Below are 13,633 nucleotides of genomic sequence, written 5' to 3'. Positions count from 1 at the left end.
TTAGTTTATACTGAAAGCACTATCTTAGCACATATTGTATTTCACATAATTTACAAAGCTATGTTGAGGAAAAAAAAAATCGCAATGTGCATTATTATCGCAAACGGAATAATTTTAATAGTTCAGAAAGTTGCGTATAGTCAAAGGTTTCAGTCGATGCGAGACTTTCAGATTTTTTTACATTTTCGAAATATGCGATGTGAAACATGTTTATTGGTTATATAGATGTTACTAACTAACGCTCATCAATTGTAATATTATGCAAAATTACGTCATGTGATAGCAATGTAGCCCCACTGCTCAGATACTTAGTACATATCACAAACTATGCAGTATGCTAGTTTTCATAAACGGTCATTCCAAACGGTGTTTAGTGAAATCCTGATGGTGTTTGAAGACTTTCATTGAGGGTGTGGTGTGGCACAGCTGCAGAGAGTCTCGAGATCTCCAGAATGGTCCGTCTTGGCCTGGAATTCCAGGACTTCCCAGAGGAATGAAGAGCGCAGCAGTTTCTGAACAGATATCTCCGATCACCATCTGCCGAATCCTGGAGGCCACAGGAGAAAGCCCTTCACATTCCTGCGGTCTCGTAGCAGGAAGCCGACACTGGAATCGCCAGTAAACTACACTGTGACCTTAATGTGGCACTGTAGAGCTTCCTGTTCTTATAATGTAGTGTAAGACTTCATGTAGCATGGTCAGGATTAACTGTAGAGGAAGTCATTAGTAACTGTAGATTATCATGGTGGGAATTGGATTTGCCTCTCATTGTAGCATAGCTCCAAGCGATTGAGTAATTTGGGATAATATTGATGTAGGTGCTTTGTCCAATGCTTGAGTGAATTGTTGGCTGAGAAAATGCAGTCTGGAGTTGATTTTGATACGGGGTCAATATCTATATTATGATAATAGAGGCAAAGATGCACCACAGTCTTTCAGGATCTCTTGGAGGAAATCTTGACTCAAGTGGTTTGTTTTTTTGCTTATTCAGTTATTGATCTTCTTCTGGACTCTATGCAGATATTGACTGGAGATCCTAAAGGGATCTCTTGGGAGAAGATGACCTGATAGATCAAGATCCTCTTCTGACAGCCAGTAGCTGTCATTGGATACTGACTTTAACTGCTATTGTCAGCATCCTTATGGCTAAATAGTTAATTAATTGCCGTTTTCGGTGTCATTATTTTCTTTTCACTGTGAATTAAATGAGCTGAAATAATTAGTCTGTTAACTGCATAAAGTGACAGAAGTAGGAGTTGAGTGAAAAATATTTTTAGCAACCGTTCAGGGTGAAAAATGTTTTTCTTTATGTGCGCAAGTTTCATAATAAATGTAATTAATGTATTGTTTTTAGGATTTTCTGGTAGTTTGCATGTCCTGGTATGATATTGTCATTTGCCATCCTAACCTAAACCTCATTTTTGTGCCAGATAATGTAGTTTGTATTAGATACCTTTCCCCAAAATCTTCATATTATGAACATCCTATAGGTAGGTATGCTTTAGCTTAGGTTTCCTATTATAGTTGACATCTATATCCTGTTGTCCCGAGGCGCAGTAATGCAATCCCACTCTTCATATCCGTGTTGTATTTTCTGTTTTGTAACGTCAGTTTAGATGCATTCAAGAAAAACAGCACCTGTTGAGGAAGTTGAGGCATGATGTAAACCACAAAACAGGATGTGGTGTAAGCCATAAAGGAAATGGTACACCGCTGGTAGTTGTTCTGCTCCTCATAGGAAGTAATGCATCATTTCCAGGAAATGAGATGATGTTAGGTGAAGATGGGATTCGACTGTCTTACTGTGGAGAACTATCGTATAAATGGGTGCACACACAAAAATCCTGTTGCGATATTTGGTTCAGCCGAAACCGTCATATAGGGTATATTATATGATTCTCACAAAATCAAGACTTGTGTCCAGCATCAGATTTTTTTAAAAAGCAATTGAAGCCAATTTTTTTGCACCTATAAGATTAAGGATTTCAAAAATATTTCCTATAGAATTATTTACATTTTTTAGATTATCATTATCAAAAATTATCATTACCGCAACATATTACATTAAATTACATTTACAAACTCATGTTTCGGTAATGAGAACTAAAAAGTGGTCTAGGTACTATGACAAACAAAACTTTTATCTGGAGAGAAAAAATAAGAACTGCTTACCTGGTAAGCAGTTCTTATTTTTTCTCTCCAGATAAAAGTTTTGTTTGTCATAGTACCTAGACAACTTTTTAGTTCTCATTACCGAAACATGAGTTTGTAAATGTTTTTTAGTAAAGAGAAAGGTCACGCCGTGACGTACCGATGTTTTACTGGTCACATGTCTCAACCTGATGTGAACTCTGACCTGCAGAACTATGGTACGTAGCAAAATATCTTCGCACGAGCTTGCGTTTTCGGTCTCAAGCATTCATACGCATATGAATGGAAGTCAACGCATATGAATGGAAGTCAGTGAAAAGAAAAGTGTAGTGTGAACGCCCTTAAAGGGGTAGTCCACATTAAAGATGGGGTCCATTGACTTTTCATAGTAGGAAAAACATACTATGGTAAGTCAATGGGCCCCATCTTTAAAGTTAACTACTCCTTTAAGCCAGGAATACCAGGAAGATTATTTCTGATCAACCCTGCTTGTCTTTTTATTTTCTCTTTTCCATATGACCGCTTCTTCCCTAGCTTTGTTTTTTTGTGTTATAGATGAAACAAGAAATGAATAAATTGTCATGTGATAAAGTATCGCTTACATAGTTTTAGTTGTTTGGATTTTGCACCAATTTTAATGGGCCTGAAACATCAGGACAGCTTTTTCGTGTGTGTTTCTGGGGAAAGTAAAAACGGAGAGAAAATAGCTGCTTGTAGAGTAAACGTGGTCGTCACTATAAGTGGTCTATTTGTGGAAGGGTTTAGGGGATGTTTGCTGTTGTGTTCAAGCCCCCCCCACGCCATCAGTGAGACTGACAAATAACAAATAGATGCAAAAGAAAGGAATGCTGGGTCACTAAAAGCCATCAGTGTTTACTGTTTAGGCATTTAACGGGAAAATTACAGGGTTTAGGGAACAGCTCATGACTTTGGAACGCTTGTCCATGGGAAAATTGTTTTAGTTCATTCAACATTCTCTCAAGTTTTACGTGCTTTATGGCTTGACAAAATTGTACGCTTGTATTTTCCAAACAGTTGAGTTGTAGCTACAAAACAAATAATATAAAGCAAACCAGATTTTGACTTTTTTCAGAAGAAAAAATTTAGTCATCATCTCTATAGGGTTTATGATTGCCTTGCAGTTGCTAAGGTGTACTTGGATGGTTACTAGGGAATTGCTGCGATACCTTGGATGGATGCTGGATGGATGGTTGCTTAGCAACCACATCAAGAGACCCTTTCAACAAGCTCCACGATATGAGGAAACATTTATGTTCATAGCAAAAACTGCAGGATGAGATGTGCGGTGAAATTCAGATCATAACCCCACTCTTGCTTTTTCAAACATCATAAATACACAGACCAGATTAAAGTAAAATAAAACCATAGCAATGTGATATTTTGGCAAGACAGATCTGGATTTGTAAACATGGCTGCTGCTCTGATAATTTTCCAGTGGCATGCGTGAAGTTGGCATCAACCGCTTGCCTTAATAGGAAATCACTTTTCTGCTTTATTTCTGTATTTCTTCCCTCCATTTTTATTGCTTCCTTCATTGTTTATTGACATACAGACATGCCTCTCTGTAAGTGACACAAACTCTCTCTTTACACTGTCCAGCACAGACTGCAGCACATCTCATCCTGCACTTAAATAGGGTGCCTGCTCTGCCAAATTTGGAAAACTGTGTGGCAGATGTTTGGTGGTCACAGACTCACAGTGGACCTAGTAAATTATTAAGAAAACAGTAGAATACCCATGTAAAGTAGAATATGTATATTATAAACGAAGTATGCAAATGAACGAAATAGGAAATATTGCAAATAGTCTGCATATTAATAAATTAGAAAATAGTTCAAATAGTATGAATATGAATTAAATGTGAAATAGTGGAAAGAGTATGCATATGAATGAAATATAAAATAGTGCAAATAGTCTGCATTCGAAAGAAATAGTGCAACTAGTATGAATATGAATGAAATAGTAAATAGTGCAAATATTATGCATATGAATAAAATAGTGCAACTAATATGCCTATGAATGAAATTAGAAGTAGTGCAAATAGTATGCTTATGAATGAAATAGGAAATTGTGCAAATAGTATGCATATGAATGAAATATGAAAAGGCGCAAATAGTATGCATATGAATGAAATAGGAAAAGTGCAAATAGTATGCATATGAATCAAATAGGAAATAGTCCAAATAGTCTGCATTCGAAAGAAATATGAAATAATGCAAATAGTATGCGTATGAATGAAATAGTGCAACTAATATGAATATGAATGAAATAGTAAATAGTGCAAATATTATGCATATGAATGAAATATGAAATGGTGCAAATAGTCTGCATTCGAATGAAATAGGAAATAGTGCAAATAGTCTGCATATGAATGAAATAGTGCAACTAATATGAATATTAATGATATAGTAAATAGTGCAAATATTATGCATATGAATGTAATAGTGCAACTAGTATGCATATGAATGAAATAGTAAATAGCCTAGTGCAAATACTTATGAATGCAATTAGAAGTAGTGCAAATAGTATGCATATGAATGAAATGTGAAATGGTGCAAATATTATGCATATGAATGAAATATGAAATGGTGCAAAAAGTCTGCATTCGAATGAAATAGGAAATAGTGCAAATAGTCTGCATATGAATGAAATAGTGCAACTAATATGAATATAAATGAAATAGTAAATAGTGCAAATATTATGCATATGAATGAAATTGTGCAACTAGTATGCATATGAATGAAATATGAAATGGTGCAACTAATATGAATATTAATGAAATAGTAAATAGTGCAAATATTATGCATATGAATGTAATAGTGCAACTAGTATGCATATGAATGAAATAGTAAATAGCCTAGTGCAAATACTTATGAATGAAATTAGAAGTAGTGCAAATAGTATGCATATGAATGAAATGTGAAATGGTGCAAATAGTCTGCATATGAATGAAATATGAAATAATGCAAATAGTATGCATTCGAATGAAATAGGAAATAGCGTAAATAGTCTGCATATGAATGAAATAGTGCAACTGTTATGAATATAAATGAAATAGTAAATAGTGCAAATATTATGCATATGAATGAAATAGTGTAACTAGTATGCATATGAATGAAATGGTAAATAGTGCAAATACTTATGAATGAAATTAGAATAAGTGGAAATAGTATGCATATGAATGAAATAGAAAATAGTCTAAATAGTCTTCATTCTAATGAAATATGAAGTAGTGCAAATAGTATGCGCATGAATGAAATGGGAATTAGTGCATAAAAGTATGCATATGAATGAAATGGTGCAAATAGTCTGCATATGAATAAAATAATGCAAATAGTCTGCATATGAATATAAAAGGTACAAATAGTATGCATATGAATGAAATGGTGCAAATAGTATGCATATGAATGAAATGTCAATGAAATATGAAGTACGTATATGACTGAAATGTTAAAATAGTGCAAACAGCCAAACAGCTGTATGTGTTTGTAAATGAAATATGAATATTTAGTTTTAGTATGTTTTTTATAAATTAGTATTCGAACAATTATTTAATATAAATTTTATCTTAGGCAGGCAGCTAACATCCAGATCATTCTAACAACCACACAAATAAAACCATGTTAACAATGCATGCTAAAACCAACTTAACAAAGGCATAGCAGACACTTGCATCTTCAGGACACAAACATTGTGTTCTCCACAGCAGCATCTGTCACATTTTATCAGTTTCAGTCAATGCTAAATTTGGTTTTATGTGAGAAACGTATTTCTCAAAGGAATAAACTAAAATCTGGCGGCTTTGACGGGAGTGTCTCCTGAGTTTCAGTATACAAACTCTGATGCGGGTTCCTTCTTTCACGGTAGCTCCGTCATCATATAAACACAGAGAGAGAGGTGCAAATAAACACAGTGACTCTAATGAGGCCAACCAAACCACTGGAGCCCCCCTCCCTACCTCATCCAGGACAACCCTGCTGTCTTATTAACCAGAAGTCCATGATGCGTTTGATTTAGACTTAATGTATTCCCCATGAGGATGTGTTAATAGCTGTTTAGTCCCTAGTTTTAACTATAAATGACAGAGACCACAAATGCACCCTTTGTTTTATTTATCTGCTATGATATGGAGTCACAACAGAGGTCTTATGTATAGGGGGTACAGTGCACCAAATACTGTTTACATGGCATAGTCTAATGTTCCTGCTGCTCAATTGCATTAGCATTGCAAAGGTCATGGCTGTATATCTCAGAGAAGAGACATACTGATAAAAAATTCATAGCGAAAGTCGCTTTGGATAATGTAAATGTCTCTACATTTTCTAATTTGTTTATTACAACTCCTTTTCTGCCTCCTGGATCAAATTTACAGATGAGAACAAGACTGAAAGCGTGAATGAGAATAAGATCTGCGTGTTTTTTTTTCTCTCGCCTCGAGCGTGTTCTTTGACACGCAAGTGAAGATGAGCTGTAATTAAACTGACACTTTGATGCCTGTTTGTTTATGTTTTCCATATGGCTGCCCATGGACGGGTCACAGACAGGGCAAGAGCATGGAGCATGGAGTAGATTGATACAGAATTGTGTTTTTTGTGCTATTGGGACGGGACAAGATCTTGTTGCGAATTACTGCTGTGTTTCATTAAAGGTTAATTTATACTTCTGAACTGCACACCTGTCCAAAACTTTAACGACGCATCAATACTACCTGTCAATACTAATAGTCTGCTAGAACCCCTCCATCAGGTCGAAAAATAACGCGTTGCATTTCCTCATGTGCATTTCTGATTGCAGTGGACAAACCAAATGGACCATATTGATTTTTAAGTCATACAAAAGTTGCTTTCTATTTACCGCCATCGCTGCTGATGCTTCTCCATCAAACGTACACAACAAGCAGCTTTTTTCTGCTTTTACCTGGATACTTTAGTTTACTCCAGTAACATGCTTAAGGACAATGCCTACTAGTGGTCTGGATGTGTAATTGCATGTCGATATGAGCAATGACAAAGAAGTATAATGCCCCGTTCAGACCGCCAGAGACTAGCAGATTTGCAGAGCGACATGATCTCATTCATGATCTCGCATGATTAAAATGAAGCTTTGCAACTTTTGTCCCTGTCCCAAATGGCGCACCTCATGTGATTTTTCGGTCTCGTAGCCTTAAATTGCGCGTGCACGCTTAGTCTACAAGTCCGTAGGGTGTCCCATCTGTCATTTTTATGCTCCGAAGTGTGCTCATCAGTGCCCCCTTTGCACCCTTGATGCGGTCTTCGGCAAAGCCCGCACTGTAGCAGGATTCACGCAACCCAGAAGTCCTTGCGAAAGAGCAATCAGACCAATCAGATGATGGAAAGGAGAAGTTCAGACTGATGGGCAAATATTTTCGGCGTGTGCTCGAGTGTGTCCCCAAATAAGACTCAGGTGCGCCATTGTGGACTAGCGTCAAGGGTCCCTAAGGTCTGCACTACGTGATGTCATCAAAGTGTGGCATTTGGAACAGGGCCATTGTTTATTGGTGATAGGAAGTGGGCGTGTCTAGTGACTTTTTGGAGCGACTGCCAATGAGAGCAAAGCAATGTTCACATTACCCATCTATCGTCATATTTGCTTATGACAACCAATATTAAAAAAGCCTTCTAACGACCTCATTGAAAGAGATGGGCGACACACAGCACACTGGGTGGTCCGAACGGGGCGTAATTGAAAACTGATGCTACGGCATATAGGCTACTGCATAGGTCCGACGCAGAAGTATAAATCAGCCTTAAGAAGCTCTCGAAAGTACCCACTAGGTTACTGGAGCTTTAGGATTTAAAATTAAAGTAATTTTCGATAAATAAATGAGTGATGCACGCAGGGCTCCAGACTGCCCCCAAATGGTGGCATTTTGCCCCTAAGATTTGAGAGTGTGCCACTGAATTTTACATCCAGTCGCACATGTGCAAACCAGTAAATTTGACCTTTTTTTTCAAAAGTGCACAATAAAATGTGACACTGAATTTGAAACAGCACATTATACTTTCTGCATCTATCATTAAAGTATTTATTAGTAATACAGTGGAAATTAGTAGAAATGTGAATATTTGGTTAGCATGTTGATTTACGGTGTGTGCCCCTACATTTTCTGGTTGCGCCCCTAAAATTTTCAGTTGTGGGCCACTGTGCTCCTAGTGAAAAAAGTTAGTCTGGAGCACTGGATGCACGGTCGAAGATGTCCTACCCACATGCATCATACAATTTTACAATGCTTACATTATAAAATTGATCTATCAAATCTGAATTGTTGTTTTGAAAAGCAACATCGTATTAACATTCATGCTTTGTTTTTATCTCTGACAGAGACATCAAACCAGACAACATTCTCATGGATGTGAACGGACACATTCGACTTGCAGATTTTGGCTCCTGTCTTAAACTCACAGAGGATGGAACGGTTAGTATAACTATTAAACATTGCCAATTTGGGAGAGCATAATTGGTTAAGTGCATATTTCATTGTTGTTAAAAATAGCTGTTAGCTTCTATGTTAGCATTTTAGGCAAGTCTGCTTCATTTCCATTGCTGTATATAGCACCAACAAGAAGATGCCAAGGACTGTTGCAGATGCCAGAGACTGTTGTTTTGGATCTGTTTATTTTCCAATATTTTACTTGTGGTTCTATCCAAGGAATGTTGGCATGGTCGTATGTGTCCGTACTTTAAAGGCAAAGCCAATGCTTATAGTTTCTCTGTGTTGACTGTTGCTAAGTAATTGAAAATACTGTAAATGTGGGGCTTTTACATACCTGATACGTTCTGATTTAGATAGTATTATAATGGACAGAGCCTGGCCAATTGAAATGATTGCAATAAAAGCAGCCACTCTAGAAATATATAAGGGATAATATATAGTCATTACTGCTATATAATAAACATCATACATTTTTTATTATGTATAATTATGAAATTATATAGGCAGATTGATACAAGCTTAAAGTAGCGCAGCAATATCAGTTATTAGGGTTGGGTATTGCAACCAATTTTCCGTTTCAATTTGATTGATTGTTCTTTATATGGTTTAGATTTGATTCAATGTCGTTTAGTTATTGATATTTCACTAAAAATATTCGTTTTGCACACATGGAATCCATATTAAACTATAAATGCTGGCAACTGAAACACATTACTGAAATACACTTTCCATTAACAATAAGCCCACACAGTTGTTTAATTATGTTTTGCTTTGAGTAACAAACAAAGGAACAAGAAATCATAAATAATCACATGCAATCCACACAAGGTTCACAACATGAACAATGCACATTACTGTAAAAAAACATTATAAATGTGCAACAGTGAAATGCATTAACAACTGAAAACAGGTTTAAGAAATAAAACAATTTCTATAACATGTTCAAAACAGCATAAAGCCTTTGTCTAGACATTGCATATACAAACATTTGTCGACCTCATCTTAACACCATTGCATTTGAACATGAAATACTTCAACAAATCAGACTTTTATTTTGCCGGCGCTGGCTTCAGTTGGTTACCGTGACATTCTGCCATGATGCTCTGTATTTTTTTATTTTTGTTGTTAAGTGGCGCACCTCAAAAGATGGTGACATATTCAGGAAAAGAGGCATAGTACCTACCTAGATAATATTTACTTCTTTTGAAGCACGCATTTGACAAGCGATCCAGGAATTATCGTTTCACTCTTTCCCTGCCAATGACGAGTTTTTCCGGCAATCTGTATTTCCGCTATTATCCACCAGGTGGCGCTCTTACCCAACTTATAAAACCAGCAAGTATCCCCTTAGGGCAAACAGTAAGAACTTCGTGTGTGTTTTGATCATCGTTCTGAATCAGATCTCTATCAAAAGTCCTTCACCAAAATGCAATTATCTCTGCTTTTTGCACAAAATTTTTGTATTTTTGTATTTTTGAAGAAACCTACCCATATTTTAGATGTGATAAAAAGAGAACAAATAAAGGTAGGATGAAATGTTTTTCTTTTTTTTTTTTGAAAGCAGAGGGTCTCTTCTTTCATGTAATATATTGTATGTTTATCATATATATATTTAAATAAGAAAATTTTCTGGAAGGAATTAAACTTTTGTGAAAATCATTAAAAACACTGGCTGGCTACTTTTTTTTAAATGCTGGCGGGGAAAGAGTTAAATTGAAGATCAATTCAAATCTGATTACCCAGCCCTATCAGTTATACAGATTAGCGGTCATTGTATAAAAATGTTTGTGCCGCAGTCAACCAAAGATGAGTTTCTTTAAAGGGGACGTATCATGAACATCAGACTTTTTCTATGTTTAAGTGCTATAATTGGGTCCCCAGTGCTTCAATTAACCTAGAAAATGTGAAAAGATCAACTTAGTAACTAAGTTTTGGTAAACCATTCTCTGCAAGCATGTGAAAAAATAGTTCATTGAATTTTGGCTCCCCTTGTGATGTCAGAAGGGGATAATACCTCCCCTTAATCTGCACTATCCAACCACGGCACTGCCATTTAGTGCAGAGATCAGCTCATTTGCATTTAAAGGGACACACACAAAACCACATTTTTGCTCACCCCTACATAGTGGAAATTTTAACATACTATAATAAATTATCTATATGGTATTTCGAGCTAAAACTTCACATACGTACTCTGGAGACATTAAAGATTTATTTTACATCTTAAAAAAGTGTTGTGAAATGTCCCCTTTAATATTTGTAATCAGTACTAGACAAAAACAATCACGATCAGTTATGTGTTTGGAGTATACGGGATTGTAATGTGTGAATAGAGCACCACATATTCATGGTTCCATAATGCAGATGATAAAAGCCCATCATCCTGTAGACAGTCACACTGTTTGAATTAAAAACACTTGGCAGCCTGGTTGAGACTTTAGACCCACACTGGAACTTCAGGGTTTGATCAGAGATGTATTTCAGCCTTTTTCATCTGATATGTGCTGCTGTTTTTTGGCCTGTCACAGACAGCGCAGCAGGATATCCTCCCGACTTCAGACAAGAGCAGAGTGAGTGCGTGTTCACACGAGTGTGTGTAACTCTCTTCACATGTTCATGTTTGTGTGTGTGTGTGTCACTGCCAACGAGAGCAGCTAATTTACTGCCTCGCTTCCACAAATTCTTCCAGCTGCGCACATCTGCCACAGGCTGCGTTACAGACGGTTTCCGCCTGCTCGGCCCCTTGAACCCTGGCCAGGAAGCTCCAATCATCTCCCTGGTTCATTAGTGGTCTCTAGTGATCTTTCTGTCTTTCGCTTTTGCGGTCTGTGCTCTCAGAGGTCTTTGTTTATGTAAACAGGCACCACACTTGACATGATCAAGCAAAGCCACGCCCACTTTTGCTGGCTGCAGCCAATGCGATGCCTTGAATTGTTCATTTGCATTAATAGTGATGATGAGTGTTCTAATAACAAATCATTTTTTCAGGGATCTGTTTGTTATTCAACCTCATTGATTGACTGCAGGGTGCAATCTGATCTGCTCATACACAGAAACCTTCTCAACATGCCACATCCTGAATTCTTATGTAGTCTTAATGACAAATGCTCAATGACTTCATCTCACGAAATCTGTTAAAAACAGATCCATGTCATTTTTTTTATTTAGTTTTTTTTTGGGCCATTTTTGAAAGGGGTGCGGGAAAGGACTTTAAAACAGGATTTAATCTTGGGTTACCGAAAGTGCGTTTGGAGCACTGCCCACTACACCATCAGCTCCGACATCCATGACACATTTAACCACAAAATCAAATGAAAGGTTTTAAATAAACAAAATTATGCATGTTTTTAGGTCTCGCATCGTGATATAAATTTCAATTTCAAAAAAACTAAACTGTCTGGTACTAAAATATGCTTCATTTTCTTTCTTCAGATTCATCAACATAAATGGCATTGTATTCAGATGCTCTTCTTTGTGCCAGATGTTTGACAGGTCGCAGGTATAGACCTGAATTCATGAAAACATTTCATACGCTACGGATGATGAGGAAACCTCGAAGAGCCACTGTTGTTTATAATTGTTAAAGACAACTTTTTCAAAGAATACCGATTTCACTTTCTTGTTCATTTTAAAGTAAAGTATCTAAGAAATGTTAAGACAACATTTAAATTCACAAAAATCCAGAAGCGATTAAGCGTTTTAGCACTTTTTTTCGAATGGAGTTTTGGTTAAACTCCATAAGATCTTGGGTTAACATAAGCCCAAGATATTTTCACATTTTATTTAGGGCTGCAAAACGATTAATCACGACCAATTTTTGCAGAATATAAGTTTTGTATATTACATGTATTGTGTGTAAATATATATTTATTAGGGTTGTAACGATATTACGAACCGAACCGAACGATCGCGATACACCACCCACGATACGAACCGCGAACCTCCCGTGTCGTGTCGCGGTACTCTCACGCCTCCTGCTGCCTGAGATTGCAGATCCCCAGGACACATTTAAGTCTCTTGTGTGGGAACATTTTGGGTTTCCAGTGGAGTACAGGAATGGAATTCGTGTCGTAGACAAATCACACACAATCTATCGTAACTGTGTGCGTGTGCTTGTGTTCGCGTGTGTGTGTCAGATCGGGTTAACCGAAGTGAAATAGAAGAGCGCGAGATCATTCTCCAGATCAAAAGTAAAAATGTAACACGTTTGTTGCTATTTTAATCGCAACAGAGATTTGATTTGTTTATTTTTGCCTGTTCAGCACAAGTTCGCGTGTTTAATCGCCTCCGCTGTCACTGTGAGAAAACAAACATTAATTAATCTGTTTCATGATGTTAAACATGTAAAGTGATGCATGGTGTCTGTTTATCTGTTCTCTTCTTCACAAATAATTAAACACATTTTAACTTGAATGCCTTTTTTGTAAGTGTCCATGATTAGAACATGTAAACAAAAACAATTTTTATAATTAAAGCATGAAATGACGAATAATAAGTGATGGCAGAATTTTTAAAAGTGAAAGTCTAACGCGACCTCTGGTGTGTGTGTGTGTGTGTGTGTGTGTGCGTGCGCCTGCGTGCGTGTGTGTGATGATTAGCTTGTTTAGTTCATTACTGATAATAAACCCACATTATACTCAGATTTACAGATTCATAGTACATTTATTTCATGCATTAGTTGACTTCAACAGTAACATTTTCAGCATTTTAGCTAAGGAATGATATTCATCACCTGATAAACAGCTAATTACAGTCCTGCATTACTAAAGTTAAAGTTTAATTGATTTTAAGTTTCTTTGCCAAAGTTAATAAAGAAAACCTCAAGTTATTTTTGTTGTTGTTATTAAGTTAAGTTAATCTATTGTTCCTTAGCATTGCTGGTAAAATGACAGGAACCCTACATCCACAACAAACCGAATCGGACCGAATCGTGGCTTCAAAACCGTAAACCGATCCGAACCGTACAATTGGTGTATCGTTACACCCCTAATATTTATTAATGATAAT

The 13,633-nt window shown here is 36.6% G+C and overlaps 1 protein-coding gene across 4 annotated transcripts in view; it reads left to right on the top strand.

Moving 5' to 3' along the window:
- Window positions 1-13,633, top strand: part of cdc42bpaa (CDC42 binding protein kinase alpha (DMPK-like) a) — a 66,124-nt gene that overhangs the window by 24,264 nt on the left and 28,227 nt on the right. For all 4 annotated transcript variants that reach the window (XM_065254068.2, XM_065254042.2, XM_065254051.2 and 1 more), the window contains exon 6: window positions 8,515-8,608. In XM_065254068.2, coding sequence (XP_065110140.1) covers window positions 8,515-8,608 — 94 coding nt within the window. The remainder of the gene's footprint in view (window positions 1-8,514; window positions 8,609-13,633) is intronic.

Source organism: Paramisgurnus dabryanus, chromosome 17 (genome assembly GCF_030506205.2).
Source record: "Paramisgurnus dabryanus chromosome 17, PD_genome_1.1, whole genome shotgun sequence".
Lineage (NCBI taxonomy): Eukaryota > Metazoa > Chordata > Actinopteri > Cypriniformes > Cobitidae > Paramisgurnus > Paramisgurnus dabryanus.
The sequence above is the reverse complement of the archived record's forward strand: the minus strand, read 5'-3'. Positions and strand labels throughout refer to the sequence as shown.